Source organism: Suillus fuscotomentosus (genome assembly GCF_016647785.1).
Source record: "Suillus fuscotomentosus strain FC203 chromosome Unknown F5891scaffold_14, whole genome shotgun sequence".
NCBI lineage: Eukaryota > Fungi > Basidiomycota > Agaricomycetes > Boletales > Suillaceae > Suillus > Suillus fuscotomentosus.
The window spans coordinates 454,773-472,691 of record NW_024539526.1 but is presented as its reverse complement, the minus strand read 5'-3'; the positions used below and the strand labels follow the sequence as shown (position 1 = coordinate 472,691).

The following is a 17,919-nucleotide window of genomic DNA, read 5'->3' as shown; positions in this document are numbered from 1 at the left end:
GGGTGCATGACGTGGAGCACGTCGTGACTGTCCGTTCTCGGATGGGAGATCACGGAGCGGGGGACGATTGTCCAGCTTGATGTTGCGCCCTCCAGGACGGTAGGGAGAGTACTCACGGGGCCGAGCAGATCGCTCGGCCCTAAGCAACTGATCAAAGGCATGAGCCTCCTTCCTGATCGCTAACACCACTGAAAACCTCATATCGTGATATGGCCTTACTTAAGCTACAAAGCTGAATCATCATGCCTGCTGTTGAGATTTTATTGGATAGTCTGACAAGGGTGGATCATTAATTACACTAACGAGAAAATCTCTCCTTCTCGGTGAAGTATTATACTCTCAGAAATACCCTTGTAACACAGGCTCCAAATTTTGTTATTATTATCAAGCGCTACAAAGTCTATCTGCAAGTAAACTCAAACTACAAACGTGAATCATTGTTCTTGCTGTTGAGATAGTATTGGATAGTCTGACAAGGGTGGATCGCTAATTCCACCAATGAGAAAAGCTACCCTTCTCGTCGAAGTATTATATTCTAAGAAATACCATTGTAAGTTGTAACACAAAGTCCAAATTAAGTATGTTCATTCCCGGTGCCCGCTAGTACCTTCAACTTACAGCTATTTGCAAATGGCCTGTGTGATGTAACGTTCCCCATGCATTAAAATCTATAGTATAGGTTGTCGTCGTCATCGCTGTCATCCTCCCCGTCCGAGTCTGACTCTTCAGGCTCATCAACATCCTCGGTACTACTGTTACTATCCTCGCTGACATCACTTTCGTCGTCATCTTCTTCAACATCATCTTCCTCAACATTGCCTTCCTCAACATTGCCTTCCTCCATGTTATTTTCCTCAATGACATCTCCCTCGGCATCTCCATCCTCGATGGTGTCTTCCTCGTCGGATGATTCGTCTCCGCAACTGAAAGCGTCATCCCAATATTTCTTGGAATGTTGCTTGATTGCTGAGGAGGTGTACTGGACCTCGTGTCCAACACCAATCCCAGCAAATCGCGCAAACATATCTCGATCTGCAAAACTACAAAGCAAGGTGAGTGTAGGCTGTAGCATGATGAGGACCATTTCTCCTTACATATTTACATAAAAGAACTCCCAGTCGTCAGTTTCATGCTGAAGCCTTGCGAGAGAAGGACCGTGTCTGAGGAGAGTATTTGAACGCCCCTCTGAAAACGCTGGAATGAGATGGCAACCACGGATAACGAGTGACGGGTCGAGGAAGCCAAAAGCATTGTCATCAGTCTCAGGAACAAATCCGACTTTAGGTAGGCGAGCTTCTTTAAGGCCCCAGCGATAAGTAGGATCCACCCCGAGCCATCGAACCCAAAGAACTTCTACACTTTGAGACGAACGATTTCGAGCTTGCGATCCAGTATGCAACACCTGTATGCGAAAGGCACGTAATACCTGCGCGTACCAGAAAGGGTGTGCATTCTCGCCCTCTTCCCTCGATAGTGTCATGACCGTGCAATTATGTCCCGGTCGCATGGAGTCTTGGTCACGCCGGACATCGTAGGTAGTGTAGTTGACTTGAAAACGACGTGGTTGCTGGACTCGAGACAGGTTATTGATGAAACGCAGCTCATTCCTCTCGGAATCAGAAAACAGATGCTCATCGCCATCATATTCGAGACCCAGCAAGCGAGATAGAATATGGTTTTTGAGTTTGAGAACGAAGTCCTAGTATATATCTGTATCAGTATCTGTCAAATGAGGTGCGCAAGGGACAAACTCTGACTTTGACTGCCGGATCAGATGAATGGTCACGAAGGAATGTTGCAAGGTTGATGACGTTGACGCATGAATCCGATAGGTGATGATGAAGTTCTGGAAATGTCTCGACAGGTTCCTCCGAGTCCATTTCGAGGTCCTGCCGCTGCCGCCTGATATGTGTGTGCCGCCTTTCATGTTTTGCCAGTTGCTTCGGAACATCCTGTTTGTTGGTCATTCGGTAAAACTTCTTGATAAGGCGATGTGCGACTTCTCCCTGCGTCCAAAATGAGCTATAATTCACGGATATACACAGTTGAAAAATGTGCTGACCAGTTGGGTACTGTATGAATCGGTGGTGCCAAACGCTCGTATCGATTGCACATAGTCACCTGAGAGCATGTAACTTATACGTAAATAGGTTGAATGACTTCGGTCGAGGTCCTGTTCGGTCAGCTGCGTTTGGTCTGGACTGAGATTCAAACCCATCATGTTGTCTCCTGTGACGTGCAGACACCTCACTCGGAAGTTCCATAGTGCGAAAGGCTGAGCAAGTAAATTTGCTGAACCTTCGAAGCTGAGTTCCCAGTCGTCGAAGGGACTGGCCAAGCAATTTCAGGGTGTCGTCAGAATGAAGGCGCATCTTCGCAAGGGCATGCCATTCTGCCATGCGAAACAGGAGAACCCTGATGACGTTGTCGTGCTCTTCGGGAAAAAGCCCCTCAAAAGCTGGTATTGCACACTGGAATGAATAAATCGGTCAGAATACATCTGAGTTGTGCGTGAGATGATAGAGACTTACCTGCAGCATATCTTCAAAATGTCGAGCTGCTCGCTGTTTCATTGATGAAACATTCTTGGGGAACCGTCGAATGGAACCTTTCCCTGAAGGAAGGTATCAACCGAAACCTGGTGTGCGAAGGCATCAAAGATGAGAATCGATCAGAACCAAAAGAACACCGTACCTTTCATTGAGGATGACAATCTTCCGCGGGTCAACTGCAAAGAGTAGCCGCATCAAATGTGTCATTACCGCTTTCAATATTCCGAGTTCAAATTCATGCAGCAAATCAACCACAAGGGTGGGAAAAAGATTGAAACCAAATGGTGAGAGGCGATCTACAAAGCTATTCTAGAGAAATGTCAGTTCCACATTGCGAGAGCAAGCATCAAACTTACAACAGTAGGCACCAATGAAAGATCTTTCAGAATACTCTCAACTAAGGCTCCCTTGATGGGAGCACCACGCATATATATCGCATCACGGGCTTTGGCCACTTTATTGGTAACATATGTGCGTAGCTGGTTCATTCTTTGTGAGACGTCACGCAAAAATCCAACACAGTTGAACATTGACTTTGGAGTCAGACAACGAGGGCATGGCCGATTCCCTTTATCACGTATGGTTGCTATAAGGACTCTACAAGTATCAACACCCAGTCAGTGTTGAAAAAGAGACGAGGATGAGAGTAGTGTACTTCTCTGGATAGTCCGCTGAATACGTGAATATCCTAGGGAAAACACGCCGATACACCCCATCATAGCACTTAACCACGATGCCGTTCTCATAAGCATGGACAAACTCATCATCCAGGAGGATACGCCACACTGCATGGAACAGCTCCCGCTTGCAATGTGTAAGTATATCGTCGTAGTTCTTCCTCAGCGAAAAGGTGGATATGAAGCTTGTAATTGACTCTGGTAGCTACATGAGATACAAATCAATAACACGTCACTGGTAGACAGACATCTAGAAAGCTTACAGTGGGAATAAAAGCTATTGGGTGGCAAGCGCCAGAGTTAGGATCCGAACGAGCATATTTTGATAGATTCCCAAAAAAGAGATATATCGGCCATGCTGATGCACGCCCAAACTGAGTTAGGTGGGTGGCATCGGACCAGAACATAAGGCCCGCAATAACTCTCTCCAGTTTGCAACCATCATCCCTTCTTTGTTTCTGTAACTCGTCGTGAGCCTGAAGCCATGCGTCCGAGGTGTAAAGCTCATCGTAAAGTCGTTGCTCTTGCCCTGTGACTGGTGATTTCCAAATACGCCTGAAAGGCGTCAGATGGAACCATTTCGAAGACTGCTCCGAGAATGCAGCTTGTATAACTGCAGTGAGTGGCCGGTAGAAGAGCCCAGAAACTGAGAATACACGCCCATTCCCTCTAGGATTTTTCTCCTTTGACGGCACCATAATCTCCACGTCTGTCTGCTTCCAACCATCTCATTGTAGAATGTCCAAGGTGTCGGCGTGATCTATAGATGTATCAAAATTCTTCATCTGAGTGTTGGGGTCGAAGTGCTCGAAATCATTGACATTGAAATCCTCCGCTTTTATCACGTCATCGACCAGACGTTTGGCCTCTGTCATCGACTTCCGATCGCTTCCTGTCACCAGCCACGACATCAGCCTCCAGACTGACATGTTTTTCCAAGGCCAAGGTGGTGCCGTTGGACGTGAAGGATCACCTGAGGGCACCTCACCATCCTGTATGCTGTGGTCACTAGTATGGGATTCAGTAGGACGTATGTTGGAGAGTTCATCTGCCGATACAAATGCATCTGGATCATATGAAGGGCGATGACGATATTGGCGGGCAATGCCAAACTTATTGAATAATGTGCAGATAGAGTCGAAAACGTGGAGAATTACGCGGGTAGGACGCGAGGTTGGCTGATCCTGAGCGAAAGGTAGTGGTGCTTCTGGAAGTTCATCCCTATATCGCAGTGGGAGTCTCTGCATGCGCCTTGGGCGTGAATTATGATCACAGTCCAGAGTGGTGGAAGGGTCTGGGGGAGGAGAACTAGTTGGATTGTGGCCAATTGAATTGTTGGTGGATGGGGAGGGAGCGATGCTGTTGGATTGATCCAGTATCTGGGGAGTATGGTTGATTGTTGACTGCTCTAAATCGATGCCTGAGGATGAAGCCACTAAGGTCTTGGATACTAATTAGCCTGTCACCCATGGACGATAAAATAAGTATCACGTACCTGGTCTTCATCCGCTATGGAGGGTTTCATTTTCTTAAACACCTTAACGTGCCGGGGGTCTTCACGAGCTCGACGTTTGAAATTCTGGGCTTGTAGATCCACGCGGTGCTTGTAATGGTTGCAAGTCCTACGATGTCGACCAAGCCCCGTGTAGTCAGAGAACTTGCCTGGACAGGGCGGCCCACATTCCCAGCGGTGATGGTCCATCGTCAGAAGACACAAAGTCAGACACAGAAGTATGCAGAGGGTAGATCTAGTAATGTTCATTTCAGGTCGATCATTTCCCAGCAGTTGACCGTCAGGTCAGCAGTGAAGTGGAAGAACTGTAGGTGTAGTACTAGCAGCACTGCCACTCTATGTAATAGCTCCACTTCCGTAGCGCGTCACTGCAACGTGATATCGACCTCAAATACTATATATCTACGTACGTCATGTAAAACTCGCAAAGAATGAACTCAGAGTTGTGTCTCATGTCGATGCCAAAGGCAAAAGGGCTAATACAACTATTGTATCAATTCAAGAAAGCATCATACACGAGTGCAATGTGATGGTACATCGGGTATCTGAAAATGGTGTGCTAGAGTACAAGATGATGATGAACGCTAATGGTAGGACTGAGTGACAATGAGTATCAAGGTGGGTTTAGCAGCAGGCATCTACCTGTGGGTACTATATTATGGTAAGCTCTGGCCCCGGACAAGTGCAGCAGTGCGAGCACGCGTGCGTGAACGTGTGTTGTTGGCTGGCCCTGCATCAAACGCTTCCTCTGCCGTGCGCTTGGCTGTCCTACTGCGTGCCATCGCATTATGGCAATTCTTATAACGATCATGAGCCATTGTCAGACTTGCGAGGGCAAGCTTAGAAAGCATCCCATCCCATCCGAAGGGGAGAGTGACAGGCGCGGCCAGCAAGGCCGAAACGTCAACATTTGGGCTGACCTGTTGGGACAGCTGTGCATACTGTTCCCTCATCCGGGACAGTCCCCTCTCCATCATCAGTGTGACATTGTCCATTGATTTGTTCGGAAATAATTCCTGTTGTAAGTATGGTCAGTCACAAATCGCTTAGTGCCGGTGGGACTTACGCCACGTGCTGTGAGATTTGGGTTCTGCGTGTCTATGTCAATTCGCCCGTTGACGTCTTGCACCCAGACCTGGAAATGCACGCTTGACATCGCATGCCAGACGTGCCCTTCAACTTCAATTTCAGCGGGTACATCGAGTGATCTTGATCCAGTGCGGTTGGAAAGGAAGGTGGTGCGGGAGCGAGCATTCTCATCCTTTTGTAGCTTTCGCCATGCATTGCTCATATGCTTGGGTTGGCTGTAGGTGATGCGTTCATTGATCTCGGCCATGAAGAGCAGGATGATATCTGGGAATGCCTCGACCCTGTCCCTGAGCCTCTGCAGTAGATCAGCTCTGGACTGCGATACAGCCACCTCGCCCATGACAGGAGTGCTTAGGATGGGGGGGTCGGTGAGGGCAGTAACCATGTGGAGAACATCAGGGACACATTTCACCGAGTTCCCGTCAATGGTCAAGTTAGTATGGGTGTCTGAGGACAGTAAATTCTCGACCATGAGATCCTGCAAATAATCGTCTAGACGTTCCAATCCTTTGCCGATAACCTTGATTATAGCCTCGTGTACGGGGGATGGCATTTCAACGACAAGGGTATGGGTATTGCAGTTGTATTCCAACCTAGAAGAATTGTATGTTATAACTCGAAAGAAATTATTGGAATATGTTTACCTTGGTCTTGCAGGGTAGTCTTCGATTTTGCAAGATATATAATTGTAGTCCGCTTGAGTGATATTTTGAAATACCTGGCAACGTAATGATTAAGTAAATGAATGTTGAAGCGCACAGACATACCTCGCAATCTGCCTCACCATTCGATTGTGAGACAAATTTAAGCACCTTGTGTCGTGCAGTAACGGGAGCCTTGGTCAAATTTGGATTGACTTCACGGAGGGTGGCTTGAGATGTAGAAGTGTCCTTGGTCGCCGGCTTTCTCCCCCGGCTCGTTGCTAACCTGGTTGGAGGCTGCTTGTATCGTTCGATAACTTTCACTTTGCAAGTAGGCCTGCCCTGGCTGTTGTTTTTAGGGCTATGGGATTGTGAGGAATGACTCCTGATAGTGATTGTGCTGGTCGTGGACATGACGATTGCGATTGGGCTGAAGGCCTGTTCAATTGCTGGCAGGTAAAGGTGCGTGCGATTATCTAATTGATCTCCATTAGTCAACAAACAAAAACTTTGACTCCAATCATGACACAACGAACGCAGTGCCAATAAGACCCGTGGAGTTTGGATCACTTGAATACCCCAGAACCTAGTGATGACTCAGATCAAACTGGTGAGGCTAATACATGACCATATATTGCGGCTTCTTAGTTTACATTAAGCTTAGCGTGAACCATGCGTAAGTTGATCGGAGTTCACTGAGTCGCCGCATTGAGTCCGAGTCACTGCCAAGTCGCATCATGTTGCGCCCTAGGATCGGAGCTTGTAGCATCCTTGGAGCTTGTAGTACCCTAAGCTCTGTTATAAAGATGCCATAGTGAGTACAGCCGCGCATTAAAGTCTGAGTCCAAGTCATTGTTCCTCTATTATCACGACCCCATGTCAGTAACTACTATCACTTCAAGCATACTCATCGATGTGGAGATTGAAACCGACCCATCAATTCCATATCCCACTTTGGAAGCCTTTATGGAGCAGCTCAGTAATGATGAGCCGGCGCGGCAATGGCCAGAGTTATTCCTCACCCCTTTGAAACTGATGGGAGTGAAGACTCTAGATGATATGTGCATCGTCTCTCCAGAAAGCCTTCATATATTTTACAACCTGTGCCCTCTGATGATCATGAATTTCTATGTTCATGTCATCGACACAATAAATGCGCTGCAGCCAGAGCCCACATAGAAAGACTCAGAAGGTAAAAAAAGTTCATGCAGGAACTTCGACAAACACTAACCACTCCACGATCACACAGATCAGAGCATAAGACACTGTATATTAAACTGACAGTGCTGCAGGCGGCGGATACTAGTACAGAATGGGTAGATTAGTGCATTCCCAAATGAAATGTATGAAATTATGGTATGGCACGTTCGTGGTGATCAATTGCAGTAGTGTTGCGAGTTGGAATCAGAGATCTAAGATGCGCGAGAGCATCTGGTCCAGAAACATATCTTCAAGCACAGATCCAGGATGGCTGGACGATCGCCCGCAAAAGCTAAGGAAGACGGCAGCTTTCCCGCCGCACGCGCGCCATGCGGCACCATCCCGCGCTTGCGCGCCCTATAGCGCCACCATCCAGATGCATCCATCCACTGTCCACCAAGCTCCCTAGTGCGATATTTCCATTTCCTTTATTAGCATAGTTCCACCTTTATTTTATCATAGTTTCTCACTCATATATATTTTTTACATACCTACTCGGTAGCGCTTCGGCTCCGCATGAGCGCGCATTAGGCGCGCTATATAAGCGCCAGCAGTACATACTATTAGTTACCTTACTTTCACCCAACTTACCTAGTACTACTACTTAGAAAGTCACAGTAGAAAGCTATTCATTAGCACAACACATCTCACATCCTTATCTTGCTATATCTTCACATAAGTTTAGTCTCTCTTATTTTCCGCTTACATGCGCGCGCTTCCGCGCTTCGCGCTATACCGCGCGCGTTCCCGCGCCTTCGTACCTTGCGCGCACCTGCGCTTTCTCACGCTTCGCTGAAGCGCGTACTGAACTGGAGTGTGAGAGAGGTGCTTCCAGATTCGAAGAGGAACAAGAAATTGGTTGGGCGTATGAAGGGAGCGACTGCGGTAAATGATGTGCCCCAGCCACTAATGCCAACAGCAGGCGAAATTGTAAGGTCATGGGACACCAGAGCAAGGGACTCGAGCTTGTTTAGCGAATGAACAGGAAGTTTGTAGATGAAGTGCTTAAGGGGAAGGAATGGATTCTCGTCAGTGTATTCAGGAGGAGGCACGAAGTGGGTCTCTGCATCATGTTCGAACATGATGTACCCGTGGCTGATCTTCTCCGATCGCTCACCTCTGACAGTGCGATACACGAGGACAGACATTACCCAGAACATGCGAAGCAAAACACCGATTCCGCAACCTTTCCAAGCACATCAGAGATAATTTAGCGATACAATACAAGTACTCACCAAGAACGAACGCGACAGCGCGACCCGAGTCCCATAGGCCGAGGGCCATAATGGTGCAGTGAACACGCCCGAGGAGAGATCCTGCTTTCTTGTGCTCCATGTCATGGTTATGGTGGTGAGGTTCAACTTCATGGTGGCGATAGATCTGCACCACAGATCAAGACTGAACGCAGACTGTGGAGGACTGATGCTTACCATATCTTATTGGAGAAAGTATGGTATACTGGTAAGCGAGCGATGTAATATAACATGGGTGACGCGGCAAATGATTGAAGTAGTGTCAATATTAGATTTGGCGGAAATGGAGTCAGGACTTGGTGCATCGTTACCCATAAACTTGCAGACAAACAAATACAAACGTGCAACGACAACCATATGATGCCATATGATCATATACCATCATTGCAGATATTCTCGGCCTAAATTGTATGTACATTCATGTATCGCGTCTCGACACTTTGCAATATAATCTCCATACTGCCACAGACTCATACCATCACTTGTTTTGCAATTCCAGGTATCACGAGAGCTCTTGGCCGTCACAACAATACGATGATCATCGAGACCGTCGTGCTCCTGCAACCATTTTTCTACCCTGCCAACTTCCTCTGTTACACGCAAAACCAATACCTTCAGGTGAATGCAATCTGCAAGGATCATTTGCAGCAAGGCTGGTGCTGTCCGATCAGTGAACAGTCGAAGGGAAATATGTGTAAGTTGCGTTAGGCAATGTATGCCGATTGGGGAGCCCCAAAGCACCCAACCTTCCAACAAGTCAAGGTGGGTGACTTTGCTGAATAGAGAGATGGATGGTAGGAATGGCATGTCAGTTCTACGGAAGACGGTCGATAAGTGGATAGACAGCCGTGATAAAGGTAGCTTGTTTAATGCATCCAATAGGTGATCCAGCATGTCATGATCCCCCTCTGGCAGAATCCAGAGGGCGAGGTCGACAATACCACTGCACAGTTGTATGACCTCTACCGCTGTGGCGAGTTGCACCATACCGCGAATACAGAGAGATTTGACATTCACAGAAGCAAACACTGGTCGAGAACGAAGTGAATCAACAAAGAGGCATGCTCGTGCCTCACTGGCAAGGACAACGGTTCGATACATCAATCCTTCAATCCTATTACCATCTTGTAAGTCACAACTGAATCCAGCATATCTCAGGACTTTTGCCTACCAGTCATGAACTCTGGGGGCGACCAATAAATACGAGTGCACATCATTTGCAGGATGGACGCCTGCTGCAAGTTGAAAGACTGTCCTTTCGATCTCGTGTGGCAAACGGAGCATATTATCAGTGCAGTGTTCAAGACCGAGTTACAGGTTTGGAATTTCAAGTTAGAAAGGTGCCGCTGTCTGACACGATCCTCAGGCCAATCTGGGGCCCGTTGGCCTTGGTGTCACTTCATCGAATCCGAGTACGGTTGACATACAGCTTACCACGTTCGGAAAATCTAACATGTAAGGACAGAACATCTGATCACGCGGAACCGATTCGCGTCCACCTCGCGTTCGCGCTCCACCTGAGTACCACCTGTTCGTCTCTTCCCCATACAGCATATGCAAAACTTACGCTAGTCAGGTCGCCGTGAATCATGTGCTTGGAAATGTAATTGATGCTCCACGAATGATATCATTAGGGTGGTAAGAGGTACTACTAGCCTGACTTGGAGGACGAGGTAGCGTTCAATTGTCAGATATCTTTCACAATGCCTTATGATCCTGATAAAAGCTCTGAACATAGCTCTCGAGGCTCTAGTCGCAATGACGGTGCTTCACAAATCCTCGGAGTCAGAGACTCACCAGATTCTGAAAGATGGCATTTCCCCGCAAATGGTCAAGGAGCATCAGCTGATTCGCAAGGGAACTACATATACAGTCAAGCCTGCTCTCAATCAAGAGCGAAACCAGGTCTCGATGCTCAGGAGACATTGGATTCCCAAAGGTCACAATCACCAACACACAACACGAGAGAAGATGCTGAGCAGGAGGTAATATTTCCTAATACCATGTGACGAAATAGCTCATGAGCGTTCTTGTTACTAGCATGAAAATTTTCCTGTCAATATTCCACAGACAATTTTGAAACGTGCCTTGTCAAGTGACTCGAGCTTCGGCTGCAAATCTAACAGGCTGCAAGTGAGTCTCATCTGAGGTCTTGTCTCAAATTATCACATAGTACTAATCAACCTCAGCATGAAAAGGCTCAGAGTCGCCGGGACTTTGCTCGCGATATCACAAACTCACAAGTAGAACTTCCACCTGCAAAGAAGCGGCGTACCACCGATAACGGGGACAAAGAGAGACTCACTGGGTTAGGAAAAGAAATCGTTATGATACTCCAAGAGCAAACTGCTCTCCTAGCACGTGTATTTGAAGCAGTGTCCCAGTGATCCAATTAACCCTTGATATCATTCGTGCACCTACATCTTGAGACAAGTTGGGCTTAGTAAGCTCAAGTGTTGAGTCATGACTAACAGATTTAGCCTTTCTTGGTTCAATTCCCTGATTTCAACTCTTCATAACTGCCGCGTTTCAAGTCAGTGCGCATTTTTTGAGACAGACCGTTCAGAATCTTCATCAAGGTAAGCCTGCTCATTCTTGAAATGGAATGTACTCAGTGTGATAACAGTTGTCACGGGAGCTTTTGAAGCATGCCCTTGGGGCAAAGTGATAGCCTTGACGGCATCTATCTTATGATTTGCAGTGAGCGGACTTTCTCCGAGTATCTGTTGTGCTACAGTACTGACACTACAGTTATACCTGCTCTTTGATTTAGTTCGTGCTCTGCTTTTTACCTCCGGCTGTTATCTTCAACACACGACTCACGGTCCTCACGATCTCCTCATGCCTCATTTTATTTCCACTCCTCCGCCTGGCCCCAGTGCTAACCCATATGCTCAGATGCCTTCTCAGACACCCACTCCTCAGCCAGGGCAGGTGCACACTGGAATTCCTAGTCTACCGCATGGCCGATATATCTCTTTTTTGGGAATCTATCAAAATATGTCAGTTCGGATCCTAACTCTGGCGCTTGCCATTTATTTTCACTCCTCCGCCTGGCCCCAGTGCTAACCCATATGCTCAGATGCCTTCTCAGACACCCACTCCTCAGCCAGGGCAGGTGCACACTGGAATTCCTAGTTTACCTCCAAATATCCTCGCATTATTACAACAGTCGCAGGGTCAGCATGGTCAAGGCAGTGCCCCCCAACAAATGCAATCGCAATATGGAATGCCTCCTCCGCCACCTCAATCAATGATGTCCCCACCTACGAAACCCGACAACTTTGTCCCACCAACTGCTAACAAAGATAGGAAGACGCCAGAATCGGCACCTGCTGCTCTATCCATCCATCCGCAACCAACTTCGAATGCTATCAAGTTGGTTTATCGCGAACAATCGATCTCACCTTATAGTAACTTGGTCCAGACGATTGATCAGGTCTCGAATATGATGGCGATGAGCATCTGTTTTCTGATTCCGAGAGGAATGAGCTGCGTTTCATCAATAACCTGTCTCGAGTCCAGCAACCACGTCGTTTTCAAGTCAACTACACTACCTACGATGTCCGGCGTGACCAAGACTCCATGCGACCGGGACATAATTGCACGGTCATGACACTATCGAGGGTGCTTTTGTGTCCGACACGACAGTTCCTAGCGGTCAGATTTTTCTACCTGGTGCTGAGTTCATTAAGTCCTGACGGATGTTAAACCAGGGAGACAAGGCTTGGCCAGAGACAACTCTGATTCACTTCGTTGCGGGGGAGTCTTCACCTGGAGCTGACTCTTCGATGGTTGTCAAAGTAGGGCACGTTGATCCTGGTGAAGCTCTTGATGTGTGGACCGGTGACCTGGAGGTTCGTTCGTCGGGTCTGGTACACTTTTTTTTATCGCTAAAGCACATTGCGTATCTGGCACTCGATGCTCCTGGTAGATATGTCAGTTGGCGGACGGTGCTGGCGAAGCGTTTGGTCCTAGCGTCTGAATCGAATACGTTCGGTTCTCTGTGCGGGAAAGTGGACAATACTAACGGCAAAAACATATACAGGTTGGATCGACTTTGTAGGATTTGTATGGTGGTGTTACATTGTATGGTGGTGTTACATGGTACGTATATCGCGCAAGTGTCCAATGTGTGCAGTCGCTAAACCTCCCTCCAGCCTCTTAGAACTTGTGTATGGTCTAATATCCGTAAGTCCGTTCAAAATTTCAGAATTTTAAAAGCAGCTTACCTAGAAGCACTAATGCGCACCCCGAAGTCCCAGGAGACGCTCCATCTCCTCCACCTCCATCTGGAAAATTCGGCGCTCCCTCGCGATCCAAAGCACTATCATCGCACGCGTTTCTTCTGTCCAGACCGGGGGCTGAGGGTAGGGTTGAACCGGTAACTCAGGTTGGTAGAGTTCCTGACGCACGCGGACTCGTGCGCCGGCCCATGTAACGTACATGAATTGCTTTGAAATGTTAAAGACTGTAACCCCTGGATGATTCGTTACTTACTATCTGCCTTTCGGTCATCGTGAACATCACGTTGCGAGGCCTCGGTATGAGTTGAAGAAGATGTTGAGGGATCTGTAGGATACCGGTGAGTACTGATTTATTAAAAAATTCTTGACGTACCTGATGCTCCTGATTTCCCTCTGCGTTCTGATTTCCGACTCCTCCGCCTCCATTGGCATCAGCGTTGTTGTTCATGTTTTACTGGAGCGGTAGATGTTTAGAGTGAGTTAATGCAGAGTTAATGTCGTTCGTATCGTAACTTAGATTCGTACATGTCCCGTTTTGGCTGTTTATGACATCTCCGGCATTTGCCGGAATGGTTCACGCGGCCCGGGACGGCTGGCACAACTGTCCTGTTTATCCTGCACCACGTATCGCGCAATCTTGAGCCAAAGCTTCTTCTGCAACGGTGCGTCGTCCTCCGGTTTGTTGGCATGTTCCTTTGCGAGCTCCAAGTCACCCTTCTCCAATGCCAGGTTCACGCTATTTTCTCAAAGACCCATTTGCGAATAAATGTGAACGCATGATTTGAATGCGCCCCGTTCTTTTGCACACTCGAAGAGCCTAGTCGAGGTCATAGTACGGTTTGCCATAACTCGGGGTTCGTCTTCCTCCAGTTAGTAAGGGACACATTTCTCGGCCGTCGTCCTTCACACAAGATACACCCGCACCATACTCTCCAGTTTCGGAGGTTACACGAGGTCATGAACGTAGTGATACTGTCTCGTCGTTTCATACTTCCCAATGTCGCCTGTCTCACGAGGACTTCGTACATCCCTATGCCAACCCTGATTTGGTGGCTTCTTATACCCCTCCTAGACCTGCTCAGTTCCGTTCTACCTTTGGACATGTCTCGCGATGCGATTCGGCCGCCACCGTAATCGACTCGCTAAGTTCGCGATCCGGTGCTTTCTCATCTACTATAACACCAGACACCTCTGCCTCATCCCTACCATCACGAGATCATATCCCTTCCACAGGCATGCGCGTTCATGGCAAAGATATTTCTCCTCCCATCACAGTCCTCCACTCCAACGAACTCAATTCCGCGCAATGCGATCAGAGCACCAACTTACCGTCTTTTCACCCCCCACCCGTAATTGAAGGTGTCCCAGGTTGGAATGCTTATCCCTCTCCAACTGTTTTGGGGGTGGGGGTTCTCAGTCGGTTGTGGGCCAAGCACGAGCAGGAGGGCGGCGAAGTCTGGGGTGTCGATATAGAGGTGAAGTTCACTAGTTCTGGTTCATCATCCTTTGATTGATTGATCATATGCTAGGCCGAACGAGATGGCACTTTGCTAGCTACCGACTTCAAGATTCTCGACCCACTAGCCGCAAAACAGTGGGCCATCAAGCTCGCAACAGAAGCCGCTGTATCGGTACTCAGCGTCGACAGCATCATCATGAACAAACCCGCAGGAAGAAACCCGACACACACCTACTCCATCCTTCGATACCTTTCACCGACTCGCACCCTAAGAAACCGCTTGCACGCAGCATCATCCAAGCTCCTCTTCTCGTTCGTGGTATTAGCAAAAGACCAGACACAGTTTACTCGCCTATTGGTCGATCCCGATTTCTTTCGTCGCTTGGTGTCCCTGAACATCTACACAATCCAGATGAGACGAAGATTCTTATCGTTTCATTTGGCGGACAGGTCTTCCAGAGGCCCACTTCCAGTCGCAGCAGCAGCACGGGTAACTCAAGTCCAGGATACAGAATACCTCCTACGGGGCTACAACAGATCACTGATAGCCCACAATTGTCAAAGATCCCTCTTTGCAGCGATGCTCTCAGCAAAACAGACACATCACACTGCTGTCACAGCGCCCCCACGACCACCTTTGATGCCAGTGATGAGCCTTTGCATGGACCCACCATGACATTACAATGACGCTACAAGTTCCGCAATGAGATCCGACTCAGAGTTTCGCTTGCGCTCAATACCCCTTTGCTCTGACACCACATTTCCGTTCTTTTCGGAAACACCACAAGGGTCCGTATAACGACATCATGGTCTGCTCCATTCAAACAGAGTGGAGCATTTTATTAATTATTCGACTTTAGTCCCCGCGCATCGTAATCTGGCCATGGTTCCATTGCAGTCCTTCCCGTTACAACGGCTCTGACAAGCATAAATCTTGTTATACATCCGTAAATCTTGCTCCACGTCAATTTCAAATATCGGTGCTTGAAAAGCTTATCATCTTGGGTACGTCAATCACCCTCATTTTTTCCTTCAAGTTCCTATTACCCATGTCGCAGTCTCCGAGTCCTTCTGACAACAATTCACCTAATGCGACCCATAACGCTCTCAAACGGCGCATTGCTGCTCTAGAAGAGCAAAATGCTGAGCTGCAGGGAGAAAGCCATCGCAACAAAAGGTATTGTACTAACATGGATTTCTATATGTATCTGACGCAGCTGATGTCCAATAGCCATGGTGATATATATGTCCCTGCTGGCCGAGCCATCCGGCGCCTCATGAGCTTAACTGACAGGGTTGAGGACCTTATCGGAGAGCACGATCGAAGGAGCGCTCTATGTGATGAAGATGACCAACACACGGAAGAGTGAGTATTATGCTCGAGTACTTCAGTCGGTTGATTTGATCCTGTTTTCAATATTCTAGGGAGGAACGAACCTATCAGTCATTTCAACAGCTACTTCGCTGGGTTCCATGTGTCCGCAGCCTTATCAACTCTCAAAGTGACGGATATCAGCTCAACGTTGCTTATCAAAAAGTAAGTTGTCCGTCATGCAAGTAGTCACATCAATGTTTAAACCCAATTGAATTCAGCTCAATAAAGGTGCCGATTCAGCACGGGGCGATGATGCTAGTTCTTTGAAGAAAACAGTGGCTTCGTGGCTCAATGAGAGCCGTCCTACCCCCAACCCACCAATCTCCTCAGTCGACAAGTCCGGACGTGGATTTTATCATGATGCGACCGGGGAACTTCTATGTCCTGTGGATTTCCATTGGGCCAATCCAAGGTATGACCTCACTAACCGGCTTACTACACCTCATACTGATTATAGCCATAGAACGAAGGAAGGGATCCGAAACTACGAACCTGACTTCCAAGTCACTGCCCATTCATGGCCAGCATTCTTGTATAGTAACGGCAAATACGACCCTGACGACCCGACGAAAGGGCTGTTCAAAAGTGCTTGGCTCGTCAGGGTGGGTATTAGTATCTCCTTTCAAGGGATTGTACTCACCTATTGGCACAGACTTTCAAACATATTTTTACATCCCCCAGCTCTGCTGGGGAGATACGACCTGACGAAGAAGAACCCCTGGGCTACCAGGAATCATCGCACAAGCGGTCTAGGACCTCAGGTGAACGGCGCACCCGGTCCAACATTGCGACAATATTAGGAATGCGCTCAGTTCAACCGCGAGCTATCGCCTATTCAGCAGTCCAAGTATGTTTAATAATTTTCTTAGACACGACGATAACTGAAGGGACCTGGAATCCCAGTTACGATTTGCCTTATCAAGCTGTGGTGCCTGGCGTATCGTTGATGATGAGTTTGATCATCGTCAGTTTTACATCTACATCATCGACTACTTCGAGCATCCACCTACATCTGCCGCCAAAGCCTCCATCGACACTCTTCTTGTTTGGTGGAACAGGTGAGTGTGTTGTAAGCTTTCTGTTGTTCGTACATTACTTACACTTTGTAGAAAGGTATTTGGGGCTCGCAATGTGTCTACTTACTTGCCTCAGAATGTAGTGCAATACTCTGTTGCTAACACTTCTGCCAGACGCTGCCAGTGATACGTTTTACTAATGCATGTACTACCTATTTGTATTATCTATGTACACAATAATGTACATTGTGGGATCAATATAATGGATACGCAGCTATTCAAAATTGAACAGAAACGCAAATGAATGGCATGGATCTAGAGTGACAAACGAAGCTGGAATTGTCACACACAGCACATTGCTGCCACAGCATCGCGTATCCCCCATGTAGACCTAATTGTGTAACATGGCGAGGCTACACAATTGAGACATTGAATGACAGCCAATACATATACGCTAGAGGTGTCTGGGAAACCTTTACTTTTCGTCACTGTTTATGAAATATATGCGATTACTGCCTGAGATTGAAATCATGCATCAGAACAAAGTAAGTGCAAGAGATGCTCCACAGTAAAAATAGTTTGAAACATATATCGAGAGGGCATAAGTTTGACTACTGATCTATGGTTACTACAGCTTGACTCATGTGACAGATTGCAACAAACGGGCCATCACATTTAGGATTATAATGTAGTATCTATTATCAAATGAATAGACCAGGTATATCTAACTGCCGCCATATGATATCCACTGCTCCAACAAATGACATACGAAGTCAAAAGTACCGATTCGCAGCAGGATGCCACTTACTGGTGAGTCATAACTTTTGGACGTTATACCATAATTGTGTCATATCGAAGACGCCCGTGGCCAAGTTGTGGCTTTACGGATCTGTAGCC

The 17,919-nt window shown here is 47.5% G+C and overlaps 7 protein-coding genes across 7 annotated transcripts; 4 read left to right on the top strand and 3 right to left on the bottom strand.

Annotated features, from left to right (window-relative positions):
* Positions 1-8,697: 8,697 nt before the first annotated feature.
* F5891DRAFT_1213249 (uncharacterized protein) lies at positions 8,698-8,989 on the bottom strand (the record flags this gene model as incomplete). The annotated part of the gene is made up of 2 exons (XM_041369246.1): positions 8,698-8,858; positions 8,908-8,989. Coding segments are annotated over 2 exons (243 nt in total), but the record flags the coding sequence as incomplete, so codon positions are not given.
* Positions 8,990-9,306: 317 nt separating this feature from the next.
* F5891DRAFT_947961 (uncharacterized protein) lies at positions 9,307-10,044 on the bottom strand (the record flags this gene model as incomplete). Its single annotated transcript, XM_041374776.1, has 1 exon — positions 9,307-10,044. A coding segment is annotated over one exon (738 nt), but the record flags the coding sequence as incomplete, so codon positions are not given.
* Positions 10,045-10,628: 584 nt separating this feature from the next.
* Positions 10,629-11,312, top strand: F5891DRAFT_1185758 (uncharacterized protein; the record flags this gene model as incomplete). Its single annotated transcript, XM_041366593.1, has 3 exons — positions 10,629-10,910; positions 10,966-11,058; positions 11,115-11,312. The coding sequence occupies 3 exons, from the start codon at positions 10,629-10,631 to the stop codon at positions 11,310-11,312; spliced, it is 573 nt and encodes a 190-aa protein (XP_041228700.1).
* Positions 11,313-11,766: 454 nt separating this feature from the next.
* On the top strand, positions 11,767-12,910 carry F5891DRAFT_1185757 (uncharacterized protein; the record flags this gene model as incomplete). The annotated part of the gene is made up of 5 exons (XM_041366592.1): positions 11,767-11,927; positions 11,989-12,338; positions 12,365-12,585; positions 12,642-12,800; positions 12,860-12,910. The coding sequence occupies 5 exons, from the start codon at positions 11,767-11,769 to the stop codon at positions 12,908-12,910; spliced, it is 942 nt and encodes a 313-aa protein (XP_041228699.1).
* A 256-nt stretch (positions 12,911-13,166) lies between these two features.
* F5891DRAFT_1185756 (uncharacterized protein) lies at positions 13,167-13,620 on the bottom strand (the record flags this gene model as incomplete). Its single annotated transcript, XM_041366591.1, has 3 exons — positions 13,167-13,379; positions 13,426-13,497; positions 13,546-13,620. The coding sequence occupies 3 exons, from the start codon at positions 13,618-13,620 to the stop codon at positions 13,167-13,169; spliced, it is 360 nt and encodes a 119-aa protein (XP_041228698.1).
* A 457-nt stretch (positions 13,621-14,077) lies between these two features.
* F5891DRAFT_1213247 (uncharacterized protein) lies at positions 14,078-15,307 on the top strand (the record flags this gene model as incomplete). The annotated part of the gene is made up of 2 exons (XM_041369245.1): positions 14,078-14,647; positions 14,702-15,307. Coding segments are annotated over 2 exons (1,176 nt in total), but the record flags the coding sequence as incomplete, so codon positions are not given.
* A 373-nt stretch (positions 15,308-15,680) lies between these two features.
* Positions 15,681-17,209, top strand: F5891DRAFT_978157 (uncharacterized protein; the record flags this gene model as incomplete). The annotated part of the gene is made up of 8 exons (XM_041376761.1): positions 15,681-15,808; positions 15,863-15,997; positions 16,057-16,168; positions 16,225-16,418; positions 16,464-16,608; positions 16,659-16,853; positions 16,976-17,064; positions 17,116-17,209. 8 exons carry the CDS (start codon positions 15,681-15,683, stop codon positions 17,207-17,209), a joined length of 1,092 nt encoding a protein of 363 aa, XP_041228696.1.
* Between the last annotated feature and the right edge of the window lie 710 nt (positions 17,210-17,919).